Source organism: Neovison vison, chromosome X (assembly GCF_020171115.1).
Source record: "Neovison vison isolate M4711 chromosome X, ASM_NN_V1, whole genome shotgun sequence".
Taxonomy (NCBI): domain Eukaryota; kingdom Metazoa; phylum Chordata; class Mammalia; order Carnivora; family Mustelidae; genus Neogale; species Neogale vison.
Genome location: NC_058105.1, coordinates 95556859 through 95581570, shown reverse-complemented (window position 1 = coordinate 95581570; position 24712 = coordinate 95556859). Strand labels below are relative to the sequence as shown.

Here is a 24712-nt window from a genome sequence, read left to right as displayed (position 1 = left end):
TTGTGGGGTGTTGTATTAACAACTGGCTTTGGATGATAAAGGTATCTTGTTTAAAGTAACAGTTATACTGACTGCTGCGGGAACATAAGTTGCCACAACCATCTTGGAAATAGATTGGTATTTCTTGAAAAGTACAGAATTTTCATGACTCATCAGTTTGACTTCTCAATATATCCTCTAGAGAAACTCATGCATATGTGTGCCAGAATAACACTTTAACATATGCAGCAGAATTATTTGTAATAGCAAGCAAGAGAATGGATAAATTGTGGAATGTTCCTACAGTGAAATAGTTCACAACAGTGAGAAGAAGCAGATTTGAGCAATTAAACCACATGGATGAGTCTAATAAAGTTGAAGAAAGGAATAAAATCACACAATTCATATACCTTGATTGCATTAACATAAACTTCAGATTAAGACCCCAGCTAGCTTCTCAAATGTTGCTTACCATGTTGTTTTTTGATCTGGGTAATTGTTATACAGGTGTTTACATTATGTACTTTAGTAATGGTATATATTTCTACCTTTCTTGATGGGCATTTCCCAATAGAAGGAAAAAATGTGAATTACTGGCTTATACCTCAGACCAGGTAAATCTGCATTGCTTGGTATGAGGCCCAGGAGTCTGTATTTTAAGCAGCATTTTCAGATGAATCTTAAGTATATTAAAATTGTAAATAATTGCCTTACGGAAAAATTCAGTTTGAAATCTATCAAAGGCAGCTTAGGAAATAATAGAATCCGTTATCTTGGGTACTCTAAAATTAATTGTCATTCAGTTTTAATCTTGAGATGACTTCCGAATTCGCACGTACATGATCAAGATGGCCATGGTAGAAATAGAAAAGAAGAAAGAGGTCAATTGCTGTTACAGCCCCCGAACCCTCCTCTTCTAAGGATAGTTTAAATATAATAACCAGTCTAAGTACAAACATGGATTGCTTTCTTTTTTTCCCTCCCCTTGGCTAAGCTGGTGTTTACTGAGCACTTGTTATTTGGTAACAAGCACTGTTTTTTGAAATATTGAAACTTTGTCCTAAAGATGATTCCGAGGAAGCATGAAGTCCGAGGAAGCATGAAGTCCAGATCGCTTTGCAGTTCTTTATGGACTGGAACCAAATGATTTCAGACATGTTGATTAGTTTTTATATAGGTATTTGCATAGTCTAGTTTTAAGTAAGTCTTTGTTCTTAAAGCAGTTATACCATTGTATAGTCATGTCAGGGTTTTCACATCCTTTCCAGCAGTTGTTTTTGTCAGAATTTTGGATTTGTGACAGTCTGCTTGGTGTGAAATGTCTCATTGTGGTATTGGTTCTTAGATCCTTGATCACTAATGAGGTTGAACACCTTTTTATATGTTGCTTTTTCTTTATTTTATTGTGAAAACCCTACTGAAGTTTTGTTCCTAATTTTTCCTATTGACTTGTTTTTTTCTTAGTGGTTTGTAGGAGTTCTTGGCATTCTCAGTGGTAGTCCTTATCAGTTCAAGTGTTGCAAAGAATTTCTCCCAGTCTGTCTTTGGTCTTTTTCACTCTCCATATGGTGGCTTTGGATGAATAGGTGTTCTTAACTAATTTTTTCCTTAGTTGATTTTATGTGTAATTATTTTAGTATATATCCCTCAGAGATGAGTACATGAAGAAAAAAATTGTATTATCATTATCGTACCTAAAAAAAATCTAATAATTCTGTAGTACTGTCAAATAGTGTTGAACTTCAGTTTTCTCAGATCATTATTTTTGATATTTGTTTGAATCAGGATCCATACTTTGTAATTGGTTGTATCCGTCATTTAACTCTCTTTGAATCTAGTTTCCCCCTTTTTCTTTTTCATTCTCCCTGCAATCTATTTGTTGAAGAAGCTATAATTAATGATTGTTAATGTTGTTTTATATCAGTAGTATAAAATACAGGCTTGTGGAGGTTTTTTTTTTCCCATTTTGCCAGAATACATCATAGGTGGTCATGTGCTCTTAATTCAGGAGGCATGTAATGCCTAGTTACTTTTCAGTTACCTTTCTTAGATCCTTTTTTTTTTTTTTTTTAAGATTTTATTTATTTACTTGACAGAGATCACAAGTAGGCAGAGAGAGGAGGAAGCAGGCTCCCCGCTGAGCAGAGTGCCCGATGTGGGGCTGGATCTCAGGACCCCGGGATCATGACCTGAGCCAAAGGCAGAGGCTTTAACCCACTGAGCACCCAGGCGCCCCACTTAAGATCTTCTTAATTGTAATATCTAATATTTCAGGTTTTTTTCATGTATCCTTAGACATTTTTATATTTTTCATAATTTTGAGGGGTCTATGAGGAATTATAAGTATGCGCTAAAGTTGTCTTCCAAGATAGCCCTTATTTATCAAATTGTAAATGTGTAATAATCCCATTGAAAGAATCTCCTGTAATTAACATAGTCATCCTTCTTTTGTTTGCTGTTAGGTTGATTTCACTTTATTTTCTAATAAAAACTCATTAGCAGCTTTATACCTACATTTCTCATATTGTTTAACAAAACATCCCTGGCCTTTACCCGTTGCATGCCGCCATCAGACACACCTCACCCCAGGCGCATTGAATAAACTGGGCATTTGTAAAAATACAATTTTCAGAGGGTTTTTTTCCCCATTGTGGAGATTTTAAATGAGTGTTGTATCTTCTAAATTGAAATGTAATAGCACCATGTCATTTCTGCATATTAGAAATTGTTTTTATTGGTTAAGAACAGACTGTTAGACTATCTTGTTTTCATATGATTAATGCACAGTGTTCTCTCATCAGCTTTTAAAATTTATTATGAAAATCTTTGTGTATATCAGGTTGTCATTGCCATCTTTTAATACAATTTTTCTTTTCTTTTTTAAGATTTTATTGATTTGAGAGAGATCACAAGAGCAGGGTGGGGTAGGGGCAGAGGGACATTGGGGCTGAATGCCATGACGCTGGGATCATGACCTGAGTAGAAGTCAGATGCTTAACTGACTAAACCACCTAGGCACCCCTTAGTATAGTTTAAAAGTCACAAATAACAGACTGAATCTCAGGCAGTGGTTTTCAGCAAGTCAATTCCGCACCTCTCACACCCACTATCAGAGATAATTTGGCAGGAAATGGACATAGTTTTTGTTGTCACAGCTGGGAGGAAGAGTTGCTCCTAGCTTCTACTGGGTAGGGGCTAGGGATGCCGCTAAACATCCTACTGTGCACGGGACAGCCCCAACAACAAAAATTTCTCCAGCCTAAGATGTTAGTACCAAGGTTGAAAAACCCTGATGTTAAGTATTTAACTATAAAATACAGAAGGTATTGTTTGGTTGGGGGTTTTTTTTTTGTTTTGTTTTTTGGTGTTTTGGTTTTTGGGGGTCCTCGTGTTTAATTCTGCCCTATCTGATCTCTCAGTTATTACTAGAATAATTCTGTGCTCAGGTGTGTTTTTCCCATGAATATAGTTAATTCCATGATGCCTGATTTAATCACTGATGGGTAAATTTGTTGTTTCCATGTCATTGTAATTTTTTTTCTAGGCCAGCTGGACAAATGCAAGTAAAAAGCAGCGTGAAAAGCTACTTGAGCTAATACGTCGCCTTGCAGAAGATGATAAAGATGGTGTGATGGCGCACAAAGTGTTGAACCTACTGTGGAATCTGGCCCACAGTGATGATGTACCTGTAGACATCATGGACCTGGCTCTCAGTGCCCACATAAAAATACTAGATTATAGTTGCTCACAGGTAAGGTGAACCTTCATTCTCAGGATGGCTTAAATTTAGAATAGTTCTACATCTTTTGATGTTACTTTTGAAATGATCTTCAAGAATTGACTCACTTCCTTCGTGTAAGTCTGCCTTCCTCATGTTAGGTCTCTATGTCAAAATTTTGTGTATCATTTGAAAAGCATTTTAGTCTCCTTGGGAGAAAGACAGTATTAAAAAAGAGAAAACCAGATTATATAGTAATAATATTGTCAAATGCGTGGTGCTAAAATTACCAGTTTCAAATAGATCATAAGATACTAACGCTGATGAGGGGCTTAAGAGGTAAGAGATTTGAGTTTTCTTTGCTCACAGGGAAATTAAGAAAAATTAATAGAATTTTCTAAATGGTAAAACATTTTGAGCCTTGCCTGTGAGCAAATCACACAACAGCTTCCCTGCATTCTAACTTGTATCATGCTAACTGTTAACTTATGGTAAAATGAAAATTGTTGATTAAATAATTTTCCACTTGTTTAAACTATTTGCTACACTGATGAACTGAAATTTAGGTGAGAGCTAGTAAGCTCAAGTAGGTGTATGTGATTCAGATTTTTTTTGAAACTACATTTGCTCGTGACAATTCATTAAATAGTATATCAAATACTAATAAGAACCTTCAGTTTGAATTACTTCATTAAACAGAGACATACACACAAAAAGTAATCCAAACTTAAACTTCTTAGGTGCAGAAACCTGCATTTCTGATTACTGTTGATTTAGGGGAAGGAGTAAATAAGGTATGAGGAGTGATCATATTTGAAATAATTTTGAGTTTGTAATACTTTTATGTGTCCCATCTTTTTGTGTATATGTCCATATATCCTTAGTTTTATTTTCGGTGAAACTCTTTTTAGCTTAGTTGCCATACCATTATTTTCTTGGTTAAATAGAAATTTTTGGTATCCCTCACTATGCTAAAACAGTCCCATGTAGAGTAACAGTTGGGGTTTTGTGTTACTGCTGAATTTTATTATATGATAAAATTCTTTGAAACATTGGATAGTGCTGTTTCACTTTTTGTCGTTTTGGTAGTAAATGTGAAATAAAAATGTATTCATTGCTTTTTAACACTGCTAAGCTCTTTTCTGCCATTATTACATGCTTGTGATAATCTTATAAGAAGTTCTATTTTATCATTGGAGATGGAGTTTTCCTTTGTATGACCTGTCTAAAACTTTTTTTTTGTTTAAGGACCGTGACACACAGAAGATCCAGTGGATAGATCGCTTTATAGAAGAACTTCGTACAAATGACAAATGGGTAATTCCTGCATTGAAACAAATTAGAGAAATTTGTAGTTTGTTCGGTGAAGCCCCTCAAAATTTGAGGTAAGGCTTTTAACAGAAAGTCTGAATATTTCTGTTTTTACATTTTATTGGGAAAAAAATAGCACTATAACTTGGTAAAAGGATATTTTTCAAAAGAAAGTGGGAAGTTGATAGGCTAAGGGAAAGGTTAATTTAGAACAAAAGACATATTCACATCCTTGATTTTATTGATGAGAAAGTAAGCCACAATTAAGTGATAAATACCAGAATCAGCAATATTCTGTATTACTCATGAAAGATGATAAGATATGGTTTAAAATATTTGATTTTAGTTAAATTTCTGTTAGTGGTATGTGTGTGTGTGTGTGTGTGTGTGTGTGTGTGTGTATACATATATATATGTATGTATGTATATATTTATAAATAGTGGTCTTTAAATATAATCATCTTACATGCCAAATTCTGGTTAGTAGAATAATTTGTCCTGGTATTTTTTAAGAGTTGGAATAGTTAACGTGGAAAGTTAAAAATAATGTTCAGAGAGAGAGAGTGAGAGAGCGCTAGGTGTAGTACCAAGAATATTTATAGTGCAGTCAGGATTCCTGGGTTACGACCATTGTGTCTAAATAGTTGTATCTTGTAAAGATTTGCTAATTGAAAGAAACGTGTTTTTCTTATGTGTAAAATTAGATGATTGACAAAGATCCTTTGCAGCTCTAGATTATTGTGATTATGCCTAAGACAGAAAAGGCCATGTATATTTTGGTTTCAGTGGTTGAACTTTGTCTCGGTTTTTTCCAAAGGCTTGAAAAAATATGAAATTAGAAAAGCTGTAGGGATAAACAGTAGAGAAAATCCAGACATGTATCTTACTAATAGTAACATTTATTTGAGAGACATATTTTTATTTGGGGGCCACTGTACATAATGCCTTTTTGCCTCTCTCAAATGAATTAATTTGTCTGTTGTAGAAAGAGTAGTTTACATATTCTTTCACAGTACAGTGGCTTCATCTCCACTAGAATAGTAATGGCTCTGAGAGGTTAATTGCTTTCAGTGAAGGTAGCAGAACAGGTTGGAAAGGAACTAGATGTCTTTCTGGTGATACCTGTTGGCAAATACATGTACAAACCAAGTGTCCCAGAATGTACCTTGAAAGGCTAATAAATAAAATTTTACAGAAAGCATTTTCTTTGATCAAATTCTTCACTATTATGACATAATAATGTTTGTGATGCTAGTCCCCTAAGAGAGTTATGTTCCTGTTTTATAATTCTGGACATAACCATGTTAACATACACAAGTGCTTTACTATTTCTGTGTTATAGGAGTAGAGAGGTTAGTCATTGAAGTAGATGCCCATGTTGAGATTGGAGAATATTAATGTATAGTTTCCATGTAAATAAAAATAATGGAATAAATGTCTGATTTTTGAGGCATTATTTTCTTTTAAATTACTTGATATTATTATTAAAGTAACAGCCAAGAGTATAATTCTATCATGAGGAAAACCATTTAAACATTTTTAAGTAGTAGCTGAGAATTTAGATTGTATAGGCTCTTTTGAATGCAACGGAGTTTAATTGCCTAATTATATTGTTAAGTTCTTCTCGTTTCAGTCAAACTCAGCGAAGTCCCCATGTATTTTACCGCCATGACTTAATCAATCAACTTCAGCACAATCATGCCCTAGTTACTTTGGTAGCAGAAAACCTTGCAACTTATATGGAAAGCATGAGGCTGTATGCTAGAGGTATGTATTATAAGCTCACATGAAATAGGGAAATAACAGCAACTTCCCAGTATTTTTTTCATCAGTCACCTCACAAATGGACACCCCAAGTATTTGAAAGATGGACGATAATGGGTCTTATTAACTGTGTTCCTTTGTGAGTTTCTGTTCCATTTTTACTCTGAATTTTTACCCACCATAAATTCCGAGCCAGCGTTTCACAGCTCTTTCTTTAGTGCTTTCCTTCCCCGCTCTCCTAGTTAAATTGATTTATCTTTCTTCTCCGGGAGTTCTGCCTGCCTATACTGTGTCATTGCTTGTTACCTTCTTTGGAATGTACTTGATTTGTTCTCAACCTTTGTTTCCTTACTACCATCACCTTTATTTTTTCATGAAAACTTGTGTTGTCTAAGTCTGTTCTTGTTTATGTTATAGTCCCTTTATAATCCTAAATCCTTATTTTGTAAGTCTTTCAGACTTTGTGAATTAGAAAATTCATAAGAACAATGATGTGAAACTACAAGAATCCATAGGTTTATGTTGGTTTTCAAAGTGTGAATTTGTTTAAACATGTTAGGGTAGAGTTTCCTGAGGTTTCAGCAGCCAGTTTTTACGTTCCTACCATATGTAGAGCTTTGTTTCAATACTCGTTTTTGCCCTCTGGCAGTTGAATTTATCTGTGCCTAGGGTAAGGATGGGTTTTCAGTGCAGATTCCATCTTGTATGCCCAGCTTTGTTGCCATAGCCATAGAAAGAAAACTTTCTACTACCATTGCTAGAAATAGAATTGAACATAATGGTTCCTGAACATATACTGTTGATTTTAACATTTTATAGTAGGTAAGAATCTGGAGGAGCCAATAGTTAAATATTTAAAATAGTATTTCTGGGGTGCCTGGGTGGCTCAGTGGGTTAAGCCGCTGCCTTCGGCTCAGGTCATGATCTCAGGGTCCTGGGATCGAGTCCCGCATCGGGCTCTCTGCTCAGCAGGGAGCCTGCTTCCCTCTCTCTCTCTCTCTCTGCCTGCCTCTCTGTCTACCTGTGATCTCTGTCTGTCAAATAAACAAATAAAAAAAAATTAAAAAAAAAAATAAATAAAATAGTATTTCTAACACTCATTATTTGAAGAGCAGATTAGACCCTTGGCATTCTTGAATAAAATCCCGAGATGCTTATAAATCATAGGATTTGTTTAACACAGGGATAAAAATCTATCTCTCTATATAGATATATCTCTATATATATGTTCCCATCTAAAATTTACATAAACATAATGGAAAAATTAAGCAGCTCTTCAGATATGCCTCCTAATTGTATTGACTCCTTGGTTCTTCCATTTACCACCTCTGGGCCAGCTGGGTCCTCCAGAATGTAGAGCTAGGTAAGCAGTCGAAGCATCAGGTGGCTGATAAGCACCAGGCAGTGGTCTTGTACTGTTTCAGGCCTGAGTTCCTTCTGAGCAGCATGACAAGACAACTGGAGCAATACAGGAACATAATCATGTAATTTATGTTCTGTACCAAATGCAACCAAAATTTAAGAGAAGTATAGGAGGTTTCTGTGTAATACACCAAGTCGTTCCAGCATCTGGGCTCAGTTTAACATAATGCAGATTCTTTGTTATGGTCTCCTCTCTTGCTGGTACAAAGTCCTTACAAATGCCATTGCAGGCCTTCCCCCCCAAAATGGGGCCATAAAAATCATATGCGCTACATTGCTGATTTTTATTTACTTCATTTGTATGTAATGTTTCAATCATTGCCAGAAATTGAGTACTATGCTGTTGGGGTGTTCAGGAGTCGATGGTGCATGTGCAGTTCAGCCTCACTAGGGTCAGAAGCTTTGTTTTAGTCCAATTCTACATGAGTCATTCCCTCCTCTCAATTTCATTGTCAAAAGAAGTCTCCAGGTTTCCCTCGTTAACATCTTAGCCACCCAGGCAGCCCTAGTTTTCCCTCCTTAAATTTTCTGTAGCTCCAGAAAGTGAGAGGTACGACTCTTCATACAAGTGAGATTGTCTAGATCTGAAAATGACTACAAACATACTAGGTCAAGTTAAAGTATGCTGGGACAGTGCCTGGCACATAGTAGTAAGCTCTTGGATTTTTGTTACTGACGGTTCCCTGAATTCGTTGACACACCTTCTGTTTCTCCCAACTTTGCTAACTTTTCCTCCTTTAATACAATACTCTTCAGATTAATACCAAACGGTTAGTCCTTAGATCCTTAAATATGAAGAGAGGGGCTTGAGTACTTTTTAAAACTATTAAAATCCTTCTGTTATAATGAACTTTCCAGAGTATTACGTCACTTCTGTGGTAACATCAGCCACCAGTTTCTGAACTTGAAATTCTAAAGTGAATTACAGCTTTTGTCTCTGTATAATAGTAGTTGTTCATAGATCTCATTAGGTATGAGACATTTCAGAATGACATCAAGCTTCCATAATTTTCTGATACTCTTAATTTCTGATAACTATTTGTCCTGCCCATATTTCATCTCCACCAGCATCTTTAGTTTTGGAAGAAAACGTTTTTACAGTAGTGTGGTCAGCTGATTTACCTCCTCTTTAAATATTACTTAGATAAAGTAATGAATTTATTAAAATTCTCTCTAATATTTATTCATGTGTTCATACTAGTGGTGCTTTCAGATACTAGTGCGTACAGGGATCCTTGAAAAGTTTCTTCGTGCATACAACAAAGTAGAAGACCACTTTTAATTTTCACTCACATTTGCCTTATTGGTAGGGTAGTTATTGTATTATTGACTTGAACGCTTATTGATAGTTTTATTTACCATTTTTCCTGGTTTCTGAATAGAGTTGTAGGACTTATTTTCATTATATATCATATGTTTGCATTCTGTTTTCTAAGGACTACCACTTCCAGTGACCTCTTCCCAATCTCTTAGATCCAGTACTGGACATTTTTAGGAACGTTTTTTCACATATAAGATTTCTTCCTGAGCATCATTAACCAACAGTGCTGTCTGTGTTAGGGTCAAATCCTGGTCTAGACTTTCTCAGCTTTGGCTCATTCCTACATATCAGTCATGAAAAACAGTTAAATCTGTGTGGGCTCTTTGTGATTTAAAAAAAAAAATTGAGCATTCATTTTATAAATAGCTTACAGTTCTCTAGAGTAATGGTTATTTTCTAAGGCTTGGTGTAAGGAAAGTACATAAGATGGTACTCCAGCAGCTTATTTTAGAAAGTTAGAAAGGGCTTAAGGAATTTTGTTAAGGGGTTCCTGGATGGCTTAGTCGGATGAGTATCAGACTCCTGATTCTGACTCAGATCATTATCTCAAGGGTTATGAGATAAAGCCCCAAGTCAGGCTCTGCACTCAGCAGGGAATCTGCTTGCCATCTCTATCTTTACCACCCCCATCCCTGCCCTGCCAATGGTGTGCTTATTCTCTCTCTCAGATCTTTTTTTAAAAAGGGGGGGGGTCTTGTTGACATGTCAAAACTAAACAGGAGTTGGCTCTCACTGGCCAAAATAGGTCAAGATAAATAAAAATAACTAAATCCATTGAATAAAATACAGACCCCTAAGTCCATGCTGAAAGAAAGGGAAGTGTACCAACTAATACATGTAGAGCATGTGATGATAATTTGAAAAAAAAAAAAATGGGATGAGGGGTTTCATTTTTTGAATGGTGGGAGTAAGATGCTCAGTTGAATTTATTTATTTTTTTTAAGACTTTTTTTTTAAAGACTCTTTGTTTTAGAGAGAAGGGTCCAAGGGGGTGGTGGGGGAGAGAGCAAGAATCTCAAGCAGACTGTCCTCTGGGTGTGCAGCCCAACATGCGGCTCAGTCTCAGAACCCTGAGATCATGACCTGAACCGAAGTCAAGTTGGACACTTGTCCAACTGGGCCACCCAGGTTCTCCTCAGTGGACCTTTTCCTTAACAAAACCATTTCACTGAAATTTTAATCATTAAAAGTACCTGGGAATTATTTTACAGGATACAGAAAATAGGGAAACAATTATTCAAGAAAATCTCTTGAGAAGAGCAGCAGGAATTTGTAGCAGTGGAGACACAACTTTTACTCCCTTCCCACAGCTGCCAGTCTAGGGCTGTGGTTACACTATATGGCATTTCTTATCTTGCCCAGTTAAGTTTTGCAGAAGTTCTCGTCTAAGGCAGTCATGGTAAAACAGAGACTCCGTTATCCTGAATTGTCTGCTCATGGGGCTAAAGCTTTACTTCAGGCATGGTAAGCTGAGAATACTGAAGCTCCAGTTACTTCCTTTCAGCTAGCTATGTCATAAGATGGAAATTCTGTGCCTAGAGGGACAAACTGAGAAAATCGGGGGCTATTACTGTTTCCCACACACTAGTACCACTCATAGAGGCAGAGGTATCACGCTGGGAGAGGCTACTTACTATGTTGTTACCAGGTCCTGTGCAGTGGCATAGAAGTTCTGCCCAGAGGGAGAGAGACAGGCTGTGAGGACAAAGAGCCCAGCAGTTAGGCTTGAAGGGATTGACCTTATTTGGACCAGAGCATACTATTTCTAAGAATTTTTTTTTTAAGTTTTTATTTATTTATTTGACAGAGATCACAAGCAGGCAGAGAGGCAGGCAGAGAGAGAGGGGGAAGGGAAGCAGGCTCCCTGCTGAGCAGAGAGCCCAATATGGGGTTCCATCCCAGGACCCTGGGATCATGACCTGAGCCAAAGGCAGAGGCTTTAACCCACTGAGCCACCCAGGTGCCCCTCCTAAGAGTATTACTAAAAGCAGTGGAAATTTTGGTGAAGAGCAATTAAGAGGTATCTTGTAGTTCTCTGTACTCATATTAACCCACAAAACAGCAGAGCAACCAAAAGTTGAACAGAGATATCTAGATAAAGAGAGCCAAGATGAGCCCTCCTGGGAACATAGTCAACCCTAGGGGTCACAAATGTTCTGTACATGCATTAGATTGCTCCCACTCAGAAGCAATCAGAGCAAGACATGGACAAGTTGAAAACATTCTTCAGTCCACACACCAATCCATCAACAGAAGTTGTAAGCTTCACTGGCTCAGGGACTTAAATTTAGTTTCTGACCAAACACTGGATGAATTACAAGCAACATGACGCAAGGGCAACTATTAAGCCAGGCTTCAAAGTAAAATTTATCCCATTTAAAAGTAAAAGGAATAAAATACATCCCTTGTAGTCAAAAAGACTATGTTTCATAGCCAAGACTACCCTTGTGAGTGATGAGGAAGAAAAAAACATCTCTGGTACTACTACTCCTTGACTGAATGTGGGACAAAAACTACTTGAACTATGATGGTAGCCTCCAAGCCACACTCCTACCCAGTGGGTAACAGGTAATCTAACTAGTCAAAGGGACTTAATTAACAGCCTTTGACCAGTAAGGGGCTAATGCTGAACCAGTAACAATCTACAGGTAGCAAGGCTGAAAGAGTAAAAACAAGGAAGAAAAACACTGTGGTTGAAATAGACTTGACTGAGTTAGTTCAGCCTAGTCCCTAAACAACCTAACAAACAACACCAACCCAGGGAGTGAGTGGGTGGTAGCAGTATTCAGGTTGCTACAATACATTTAAATACCAAGATTTCAGCCAACAAAAATAAATAAAAAGTCTCACCCATACATACACAGACCACAGATACTGCCTCTGAAAGGGCCCAGATTGTAGACTTTGTAGATAAAAACTTGAAAGCAGTTACTTACAGAGATACACTCAAGGACCTGTTGGAAATTTTGTCTGAAGAACTAAAGGGTAGTATCGTGACAGTTTTAGTTGATAATGGCAATAATAAGATAGAGTTTTTTCTAAAAAAGAGAATCAAATGGAAATTCTCAAGTTGAAAAATGCAGTACCTAAAACGAAAAATTTGCCACAGGGGCTGAACAGTAGACTTGAGCTGGTGGAAGAATCAGTCTGTGAAGATTGATCAGTAGGAATTATGTAACCTGAAGAACAGTGAAGAAAGGATGAAGAAAAATGAAGAGAATCTTAGGGAAATAGAGGATACCATTAAGATTACCAACTTACATGTAATAGGAGTACTGGAAGGATATGTGCGGGAGAGAAGGGAGCAGAAAAAGACATAATCACTGAAGACTTCTAGATTTCTTTGAGAGACATTAACCTATACAAGAAGCTTAAAGAACTCCAAGTAAGTTAAAGTTAGAGAGACCTAGATGCAGGCACATCATAGTTGTAAGAAAATTTGAAGGATATTAAAAAAAAAGACTTCACAAGGAAACAGGAGTAAAATTAACTATTGTGTCTTAGAACTTCAGAGACCAGAAGGCATTAAGATAATGTACACAAAGTGCTTGGGCAGTGGAGGGACCTAACAGCTAAGAATCTTATATTCAGCAAAACTATTTTTAAAAAATGATGGCAAGGGATGCCTGGGTGGCTCAGTGGGTTAAAGCCTCTGCCTTCAGCTCAGGTCATGATCCCAGGGTCCTGGGATTGAGCCCCGTGGTGGGCTCTCTGCTCAGCAGGAAGCCTGCTTCCCTTCCTCTCTGGCTGCCTCTGCCTACCTGTGATCTCTGTCTGTCAAATAAATAAATAAAATCTTTAAAGAAAAAAAAGGCAAAATAAAGACCTTCCTGGATAAATACTGAGAATTTATTGCAAGCAGATTTGCCATGCAAGACATACTGAAGAACATAATTAGGCTGACAGTAAGTGACATGAGATAGTAATTCAAAACTCCAGGGGAGGAATAAAAGAACTACAGGCATACCTTGTTTTATTGCTCTCTGAAGATAATTGCATATTTACAAATTGAAAGTTTGTGACAAGTCTGCATCAAGCAGTTTTATCAGTGCTATTTTTCCAGTAACATTTGCTCACTTCGCATCTCTGTTACATCTTGGTGTAATTCTCACAGTATTTCAAATTCTTCCTTTGTACTTGTTAAGGTGATGTATGATTGGTGATTATGACTTGACCTACCCTTAGATGATCGGCATTTTTTTTGAAAGATCTTATTTGAGAGAAAAAGAGATCACAAGCTGGGGGGAGGGGGAAAGAGGAAGAAGCAGACTCCCCACTGAGGGGGGAGCCTGATAAGGGATTCAGTCCAAGGGCCTTAGGATCATGACCTGAGCTGAAGGCAGAAGCTTAACTGCCACCCAGGTGCCCTGATTAGCATTCTTTAGCAATAAAGTATTTTTGAATTAAGTTATTACATTGTTTTTTAAGACATAATGCTATTTCTTGCTTAGTAGAATATGATACAATGTAAATCTAAGTTTCATGTGCACTATAAAGCCAAAGGCTTCATTTGACTCCCTTCATTGCAATACTTGATTTGTTTTAGGGTCCTGGACCCAAACTTGCAGTATCTCCAAGGTATCTCCCCCAAGGAGATAGGGATATCTCCAAGGTATCCCTATAGAAGTTTTGAACACTATAAACCCATAGTGCATACCTAACAGGTTTCTGTGGAATACTCCAGTCAGCAACAGCAGAGTGTACATTCTTAAGTGTAAATAGAATATTCTACAGGACAGACCATATTCTAGGCCATCAGCAGACCTCATTAACCTAAAATACTGAAGTCCTATTAAGGTAGGGGTTTTATCCATAATTGAATTAAATTATAAATGAAAAGGGAAATTTGGGGATTTCACAAGTATATGTTAGGTATATGCTCCTGGCTAACCAATGGGTCAAAGAAGAAATGACAGCTGTGAAATGAGAGTAAACTGAGATGAGTGAAAACAAAATACCAAAACTTATGGAGAGTTGCTAAGTCAGTGCTCAGAGGGAAATTTATACCTCCAAATGTTTATTGTGAAGAAGAAAGTTAGCAGATCAGTAACCTTCAGAAACTAGAAAAGAGCAGACTAAATGCAAAGTAGGGAGGAAGGAAATCATGAATGTTGGAAGTGTACTCAAGGGAGGAAAAAGAATATCAAACTAAATGGTTGTTTTTTTTAAGATTGGCAAAATTGACAAACCTTTAGCTAGGCTAAGAAAATGACTCAATTAGAAAATCAAGTGAGAGGGCATCACTACTGGTCTTAAGAAAAAGTATGAGAATACCAAATTACGGAAATTGAAGAAGCAATAAAAAAGTTGTATAGACTTACATCAAGTAAAAAGATTGAATTAGTAACCAAGAAACTTAACACAAAGTTGTTCCAGGACCAAATGGTTTCATTAGTGAATTTTGCTGAACATTTAAAGAATTATCACCAGTCTTTCAGAAACTCTTTTAAAAAAATTAAGGAACACTCCTTATATGAAGTTGTTAACTACCCTGATAGCAAAATAATACAACGACATCAGAAGAAAACTGTAGACCAATATCCCTTATGAGTATAGATTCAGAATCATCAAAAATAAACCAAATTGGGCAACATAAAAAGTATTATGGGGTACCTGGCTGGCTCATTCAAAAGAGCATGCAACTCTTGATCTTGGGGTTGTGAGTTCAACCCCCCACATTGGCCGTGGAGATTTCTTAAAATCTTAGAAAAAAGGATTATGTGTTGTTACTAATTGGAATGTATCTCTGGAACACAAAGTTGATTTGACACCTAAAAGTCCATTGTGATGCAGCATATTAACCCAGTAAAGGAACAAAACTGTGATCTTCGTAGGTGAAAGGTATTTGACAAAATACAACACCCTTCATTTTAAAATCATTCAACAAACTAGGAATAGAATGTAATTTTATCAACCTGATAAAGGGCATCTCGGAGATCTCACAGCTAATAACCTCATACTTGTGAAGGTGGCTGCTTTCCCCTTTGGAACAGGTATAAGACCAGGATGTCCATCCTAGTCACTTCTAATTTAATCTTCTGTTGCAGGTGCTAGCCTGAGCAACTAGACAAGAAAAATAAATCCTCACTGGAAAAGAAGCAAAACTGTTACCACAGAAAACAACATCTGTATATAGAAGTCCCTAAAATCTATTAAACCTAATAAATGAGTTGAACTAGAATGCAGGAATTAAGATTACAATGTCAGTTGTATTTCTGTATGCTCAGCAGTGTGCAGCCTTAAAAATTTTATAATTTTATTTATAGTAGCCTTATAAAGAACGAAATACTTAGGAATGAATTGAACAAAAGGAGTATCAAACATACACTTCTTTTTGCTTTTTTAAAGATCTTATTTTTTTGAGTACTCTCTACACCCAGTGCAGGCCTCAAACACAAAACCCTGAGATCAGGAGTCTCAGGCCCCACTGACTAAGCCAGCCAGGCACCCCCAAAACTTGTATGTACATTTTAAACTACAGGACAATATTGTTGAAAGAAGTTAAAGATCTAAATAAAGGGAAAGACATTCCATATCCACTGAATGGAACCCTTAATATTGTTAAGGTCACAGTACTTTGCAAGTTGATCTACAGATTCAATGCAATCCCTATAAAAATCCAAACTTCTCTCTCTTTATAGAAATTGACAAGCTGATCCTAAAAATTATGGAAATGCAAGGGACCCTAGGACCCTAATAGCCAAAACAGTCTTGATGGTAAAAACCAAAATTGGCTGGCCTGTAATACTTCCTGATTTCAAAACTTAATGCAAAATAATCATAATCAAGACAGTGTGGTACTGACATAAGAATAGATGTATGCATCAGTGAACTATAATTGATAATCTAGAAATAGTTAAATTTATGCTTGATTTTTTTTTTTTTTAAGATTTTATTTATGACATAGAGGAAGAGGGAATACAACAAGCACAGGGGAGCTAAAAGAAGGAGAAGCAAGGGAGCCCGATATGGCACTTCATCCCAGGATGCGTGGGATCATTACCTGAGCTGAAGGCAAATGCTTAGTGACTGAGCCACCCAGGAACCCCTAAATATTTTTTAAGGTTTTATTTATATATTTGACAGAGAAATCACAAGCAGACCGGGGGTGGGGGAGGGGGGACAGGCTCCCTGCCGAGTAGAGAGCCCAGTGTGGGGCCCCAGGACCCTGAGATCATGACCTGAGCCTCAGGTAGAGGCTTAACCCACTGAGCCACCCGGGCACCCTTAAAGTTATGCTTGATTTCTTAAAAGGGTGTCCGGAATGTTCAGTGGAAAGAAGTCTTTTTGGTAAGTGTTGCTGAAAAATATATGTATGTACATCTAAAAGAATAGTTTGATCCCCTGTGTCTTACCATCCACAAAGCTTAAAAAACATATCATAGACCTAAAAGTATGAAACTGCTAGGAAAAAAATAGAAATAAATTTTTGTGGTTTTGGTTTAGGGGAAAATAACATTGTAAGAAGGTTGAAAAGTAAGATCTTGGACTTAACTACTTGCAAATGGTACAGCCAAGAAAGTAAAATGACAAAAGAAGGGGCGCCTGGGTGGCTCAGTGGTTTAAGCCTCTGCCTTCAGCTCAGGTCATGATCTCAGGGTCCTGGGATCGAGCCCCACGTAGGGCTCTCTGCTCAGCAGGGAGCCTGCTTCCCCCTTCTCTCTCTCTGCCTGCCTCTCTGCCTACTTGTGATCTCTCTCTATCAAATAAATAATCTATAAAAAAATCATTTAAAAAAAATGACAGAAGAACAGGACAAAATAACTGTAAATCATATCTGATACAAAGAACTTAAATCCAGAATATATAAGAACTCTTTCAACTCAAAAGACAGCCCAGTTAGGAAATGGACAGAGGATCTGTATAAACATTCCTCTTGAGATAACAAATGGCTAAGGCACACAAGAAGATGCTCAATATCATTAGTTACTAAGTTAATGGAAATCAAAACTACGTTGAGATCCTATTTCACACCTAAGGATGACCAAAAAAATTGACAAAAATGTTTACATGGCCTTGCCTATACTAAAAACCATTGAGTTGTACATTTTAAATGTGTGAATTTTAGGGTATTTGAATCCTGTCTCAAGATAGATGCTTTTTCAGATGTGAACTTTTTCCCCATAATGGGTTATAAAATAGACTCTAAACAATTTGCATTCTGTAATGACAGGAACCAGTTTGTTAGCCTTAGCCATAGACACTTGAATTTAATTTACTCTCATCTCATTTTTTACTAATTGGGTTTTTTTTTTTTTTAAGATTTTATTTATTTGACACAGAGAGAAAGGGAGGGAGAGAGCAAAAGCAGGGGTAGTGGCAGGCAGAGGGAGAAGCAGACTCCCCATTGAGCAAGGAGCCCATTGTGGACCCTGGGATCACTGTAAGCAGAAGGCAGACACTCAACCGACTGAGCCATCCAGGTGTCCCTGAAGAATTGTTCTTGGCGGCACATTTAATAGATCGCTTTCTTTTGGTTAAGTAGAAGAATAATTTGTTTTTGTAGGGAAAATAAGAGATAGGTAGAGAATAAATAATTAGTAAACTTAGTAAAATAAATAATTAGCAAATAATTAGTAAATAAATAATTAGTAAACTAAGCAAACTTAGTGAATAAATAATTAGTAAATAATAAAGAATTAATGACTTTTTGACTGACTTAATTTCCTTTGGTTAAAGTCAGCAGTGTTGTAGATATCCAGGTGTATAATGCATGATTTTTCTTAATTTGCAGATCATGAAGACTATGACCCCCAAACTGTGAGGCTGGGAAGTAGATACAGTCATGTTCAAGAAGTCCAAGAACGGCTTAACTTCCTTAGGTTTGTTTTAAATCATCAGTGTTGTTCTCTTTATGACAGATAAAGAGTGCTTAGTTAATGTGCTGTATAGTTCACGTTAGGGGACCTTTTTGCCTGCCACCTTTTATATTCCCACATGGAAATGATTACCTAAAATTCAAAGGACATTTCCCTAACTGGTTATGATTAAATACTTTTTATTAAATTATTGGCGGAGTTTTTTCTTCTTTGCAGTATTTGAAGAGAGCACATTTTAAGATTTTTGGATAGACTTCTTTCTTCATATTTGTTTTCGCTAAAAATAAATGTATTTTTGAAGAATAAATTCCCATATTTTGATACAACCAGCTGGAGAGCCATAATCACCTTAATGATATCCTAGTCGATAAGGAAATGGAGACAAGAGGCTGCTGGCTCAACACTTAAAGAGTGGTTTTTGTCCACTGCTGCCTTGTTTATCCTTGCAGTGGCTGACAGAGGTAGTCCAAATGTATCAATAACATTGTTCTGCTGGTGATGAGGTAAAGAGATTTATCCCCTTGAGCCATAGCTAAATGTAGTCCAAGGCTAAATTTGAATTTCCTCAGTGATAATTAGCCTTTAATGCTTATACACTTACAGATTTGAAATTGTTAAGAGTTTTTGACGAGCAGTTTCATGTAAATTTAAAAACCACATACTGCAGAAATGCTTATTCAGTTCGTAAGTGTGCTGGGGAAATGCTCGGATTGTCAGGGCTTTGAGAAATCTATTGCATTTATTTGACATATTGGGGGATTTTTTTCTCCTGAGCTATGTTAATTATGGACTTCTTTATTACTAAACTATGTGTTTATCTACTGAAAACATTTATGTAAATAGTTACATGATTTTAACTTGAAGAAAAACTCCCACCACCAGATTTTAAGAAATTCGGCATTTGTTGAAAATGAAATTATTTTTCTGCGTGTGTTTTGATTTTCAACCACCCAAATAGAAGGTCTAGATAAAAAAATCACTGTCATAGTGAGCCACTGTTACTGATTGGTATGTGTTGTATCCCTTAGGTTATATAGAACAGAAAAATGGTTACGATTCCTACTATCTTTTAAGTTTGGAGTCGCAGGACCTATTTTACTCCATGGTCTGTTACACCTGTTTACATGACCTGTAACAACACACTCAAGGGGAAAACACCTGCTTTACTTGTCCTGTATTAAATGGTTTATATTTAATCCTCATAGCCATGCAGAAGGCAGGTATTCTCCCCATTTGATTAAAAAGCAACTGGAGATAGTGCCTGGGTGGCTCAGGGTTAAAGCCTCTGCCTTCATCTCAGGTAATGATCTCAGGGTCCTGGGATTGAGCCCGGCATCAGGGCTCTCTGCTCAGCGGGGACCTTGCTTCCCTCTCACTCTCTGCCTGCTTCTCTGCCTACTTGTGACTCTGTCAAATAAATAAATAAACTCTTTTAAAAAAAAGTGGAGATCAGCATGGCTTAAATCAGCTTCTGTGAAATTTTGCAGCCAATATGGACACCAGTTGTACCACTCAACTAGATCTGACTCAAGGTCTATCCTTTTTATAGTAGACAGTGCTTTTTGCAAATCTGTTTTGGAGCCTTAAGGCTTCTAAGGAACTTCCTCTGAGATTTCTAAACAAGCAGTGGAGATTTGATTTCTCATTTCTTCTTTCTTTCCCCCTCCTCCCAACAACTGGGACAGCCCCACTTATATTTTACACATTGGACTTCCAAGTGGAGTTTTTGCTTGAAGAAAGTTTTTTGCTTTTTATTAAAAAACAACAACAGATTTTGAAAAACAAATGTATGTCACCACAGAGGACATTTCATATTATATCTGTAAATGAGAGGTAGCAAGGTTAGATGGGATTAGGTGCTAGAAAGCCTCTCATAGCTCCACAGTTCTATTAAAATATCAAAAACCGGGGCGCCTGGGTGGCTCAGTGGATTAGGCCGCTGCCTTCAGCTCAGGTCATGATCTCAGTGTTCTGGGACCGAGCCCCGCATCGGGCTCTGTGCTCAGCAGGGAGCCTGCTTCCCCCCTCTCTCTCTGACTGCCTCTCTGCCTACTTGTGATCTCTCTCTCTCTCTGTCAAATAAATAAATAAATAATCTTTTTTTAAAAAAAATATATCAAAAACCCTAGGATTGAGATCCCACAATGCTTGGAAGTAATGAGGGAACCCATTGACATGAAATACATGCACCTTACTCCATAACTGGACATGGAGCCATCATTACGTTATCTAGAAATTCTGTGCTAATTTTGAATAAAGTGAGGTGTTCTCTTTTCCTGTCATTCGCAGATAGGTAGGTGGAGATATGCTGAAAGAAATAGAGTTAACAGAAGAGATAGCTGTAATGAAATTCACCTTCATTGACTTAATAACCAATATTCACAAAACTAAAAAGAGCATCACTGAATAATTGATAAGCATCCTGCTACATAGGAACAGAAAAAGTTTAAGTCATACAGCAGTTATTCTGTTTAATGTGTCCAGGTACTGAGTGATGCGTATTTGACCATCAGAAAGTATTAAACTTAAGGAATTTTGACTTAAATTAGTTAATGAAATGTTTATGTGTGAAAGTCACTTGGAAACTACCTCATTTTCCAATGATGCCGTAGAAGCAGAATGGTAAAACTCAACCCATTAGTTTTACAGTGGCTGGTTTCAAAGACCAAACTGTTTAAAGTTCAGTAAACAAATCTTTTATTCAGTTTAGGCCCAGTTCCTGTCACATTGTAGGCGTCCAATATATGCTTGTTAAATGAATGAATTAGTACCTAGTTGATTTTTTTATTACTATTACTATTTTTAGTTTTTACTACAACATAAAAATTAAGTTTGGTAAGATATTAATAAGCACTGACATCTTTTTAACTGTAGTTAAAATACAATTGTGATAGATGGATTATTATTACATATATTGATAGATTACCTTTCACCATAAAAATTAGGTAGATCTAACTGCTCATTTTTTATGTTTTTCCAAGATTTTTATTGAAGGATGGCCAACTGTGGCTATGTGCTCCTCAGGCAAAACAAATATGGAAATGCTTAGCAGAGAATGCAGTTTACCTTTGTGATCGTGAAGCCTGCTTTAAGTGGTATTCCAAGTTGATGGGGGATGAACCAGACTTGGATCCTGATATAAATAAAGACTTCTTTGAAAGTAATGTGCTTCAGCTTGATCCATCCCTATTAACTGAGAATGGAATGAAATGTTTTGAGCGATTCTTCAAAGCTGTGAATTGTCGAGAAGGAAAATTAGTAGCCAAAAGGAGAGCATATATGATGGATGATTTGGAGTTAATAGGATTAGACTATCTTTGGAGGGTAAGTGAAAAGTAGGAACTTGATAAACATTCTTTCCGATGAAATTTTTCAAATAGCAAAAGGGGGACAATTTTGCATCTAAATTATGTGTGTATGCTGCTCTGATGCTTGTCCCAGAAGATAGTGATAGTTCATCTTATTGGGTCATTCGTCATTGGGTTTGTTTTCCTTCTCTCCCTTCCCTTCCCCCTCTGTCACTGATGATCCTTTTGTCTTGGCTAGAATATGTCCTTCTGGGTGTGTTTAGAAATACACTGACGGTACACATTTTTCATGCCTCTCCATGGAAGTTACTGTTCTTCTCTTCATTCATTTAGTGTAGATCCATTCTCCTTCGGTATTAATGTTGTTACACATGCAATGCTAAAACAGAACAGAGGAGAAGACCTATTTAGAATGAACTACAAATGTATATTTCATTGGCAGTGTTTCAACTTGGGATGTTTTTAAACACCTGAGGGAGCGAAATACGATCTGTTTATTTTTTCACCTTTTTAGTTTCAATATATATGTTTTTTAATTGAGATAAAATTGACATATTAGTTTCAGGTGCACAACATAATGATTGTTATTTGTATCTGTTGTGAAATGATCACTCCATCCATCACCACATGCCATTACAAATTTCTTTTTTCTTGTGATGAAAACTTTGAAGATTAACCGATGGCAGCTTCCAAGCATGTAGTATAGTATTATTATTAACTATAGTCACCATGGTGTACTTTACATCCTTGGTACTTATTTTATAAACAGAAGTTTGTGTCTTTTAATCACCCTCACCCATTTTGTCCATCCCTGCCTCTGGTAACCACCAGTCTGTTCTCTGTACCTATGAGATCAGTTTTTTAATTTGTTTGTTTTTTAGATACCACATACAAATAAATGAAATCATATAGTATTTGTCTTTCCCTAAGTTTATTTCGCTTAGCATACTGCCCTCCGGGCTTGTCCGTGTTGTAGCAATATAGTATCAATATATTGTTTCTGTCTGCAAAAGTCTGACCTGTTCACAGCAGTTTATATTTTTTGAATATATATTTCTGCCGACCATGGACTATTTACTGTGTCATTCAGTTATTAAGACTTTTTGATTAAGTACTCCAGAATGTAAAAGTAGTTGGAGGAGAGAGAGCCTGTTTTTTTTCTTTGGGTTTTTGTTTTTTCTGCTCATTACCCCTGTGCTTCACAGCCTTCCCTCTTCCTAGGCCTACAGAGGATTCAGCCTTAAAACATCTCCTCAACCCCCTGGAGTTCTGCACATAGTTGGAAGACTACCAGTATAATTAGATGAGTGATAAAGATCTATAGAACTGGAGGGGAGTGTAGTGTAGCTCTTTGTCCTAAAGTGTATTTCATGCATATTTTGTTTCTTTTTAAGTAATTTGAATTCCTCCTTCGTGTCTTACAACTTGGTTCCAAGGTGTCGATTTGCAGGGTTAATACTGGTCAAAGCGTATTTTGTTCTTAGTAGTATGTGCCTTCCATTCTTAAATTGCTTTATTCAAAGACTTGAGTTTTATATTTTACTACTTTCTGTGGTCTGGTTTGTTTGTTTGTTTTTTTTTTTTTTACTTAATTTTACTTGATTTACCTGAATATCAAATATAGCCTCAAATTATTACCAAGTAATGCATTGAAAATAACCAAGGGTGTGGTTTGAAAAGTTGAAGTGTCCAGCTAAAATATTTCATGAAAGTTGTTTATATTTGAATGTTTTGAACCTAGGTTGTGATTCAAAGTAATGACGATATTGCCAGCAGAGCTATAGATCTTCTTAAAGAAATATATACAAACCTTGGTCCGAGGCTACAGGTCAATCAGGTGAGGATTGACATTCACTATAACTTCCACAAATTAGAATTCTGATTAAAGAACTCTTCACTGATAAGAATTTTTTCTTCAGTTCTGAATTAACTAAATTGTTCTGTTTCAACTCCTATTAAAAATACACCTAAAAGGGGAATGCCTGGGTGGCTCAGGCAGTTGAGCATCTGACTCTTGATTTCAGGTTAGATCTTGACTTCAGGGTTGTTGACTTTTAAAAATAGATCTGTCGGGGTGTCTGGGTGGCTCAGTGGGTTCAAGCCTCTGCCTTTGGCTCAGGTCATGATCCCAGGGTCCTGGGATCGAGCCCCAAGTTGGGCTTCCTTCTCTCTCTCCCTGCTTCCTTCTCTCTCTCTGCCTGCCTCTGCCTACTTGTGATCTCTGCCTATCAAATAAATAAAATCTTTAAAAAATAAATATATATCTGTCGAAAATATTTAGTCTCCTCATTATACAAAATGCTGTCTAAATCATGTCTTGATAATTACGTGAGGTGATTATTTTGAGTATAATTTTGGCATGAATTTTAAGTGAATTTCTTCTCTTGGTTCTGCCACCTACTCCAAAGTCCATTTTTTAAATATCTAGTTCATACTTCTTAACATACATAACTCTAGCTTCCTTTGACAAAACATAGTATGTTTTATTATCAGTATAGACTTTGGTTAAATAACTTGGCTGTCTTTAAATAATTAGTTGTTGCCATCTTTAATTGAATTAATGTTTTTATATGTATTTTGTTGTTGTTTTTACATTTTAAAGCATCTTTTGACTGTCTTTATTTGGCCCATTATTTGTAGGTGGTAATCCATGAAGACTTCATTCAGTCTTGCTTTGATCGTTTGAAAGCTTCTTATGACACACTATGTGTTTTGGATGGTGACAAAGACAGTATTAATTGTGCAAGGCAGGAGGCTGTTCGAATGGTTCGTGTATTAACTGTGTTAAGAGAGTACATAAATGAATGTGACAGTGATTATCACGAGGAAAGAACAATTCTGCCTATGTCAAGGTTTGTGAATAACTGATCTTCTAATTAACTATTTGATATTTTCCTAGACCTTTTTTCCCAGGATCTAGTTTTTGTTTGTTTGTTGTTGTTTTGATAGGTCATTAACTCTAGTTTCCTCTTTGTATTTTTTGTTGTTGCTCTTGCCATGACTTCAGTACCTGCTAAGTGTTGCTAAGGGTAATACGGAGTTGAAGTATTTTGATGCCATTCATTTATAC

General features: G+C 36.6%; 1 protein-coding gene across 4 annotated transcripts in view; it reads left to right on the top strand.

The window, feature by feature from the left end:
- The window catches only part of USP9X (ubiquitin specific peptidase 9 X-linked), a 163366-nt gene that overhangs the window by 83658 nt on the left and 54996 nt on the right, over window positions 1-24712 (top strand). For 3 of the 4 annotated variants that reach the window (XM_044234797.1, XM_044234796.1, XM_044234798.1), the window contains exons 12-18: window positions 3524-3730; window positions 4946-5082; window positions 6627-6775; window positions 18250-18337; window positions 21316-21658; window positions 23384-23479; window positions 24283-24494. In XM_044234797.1, the coding sequence (XP_044090732.1) occupies window positions 3524-3730; window positions 4946-5082; window positions 6627-6775; window positions 18250-18337; window positions 21316-21658; window positions 23384-23479; window positions 24283-24494 (1232 nt within the window). The remainder of the gene's footprint in view (window positions 1-3523; window positions 3731-4945; window positions 5083-6626; window positions 6776-18249; window positions 18338-21315; window positions 21659-23383; window positions 23480-24282; window positions 24495-24712) is intronic. The other variant, XM_044234799.1, reaches the window with a different exon arrangement.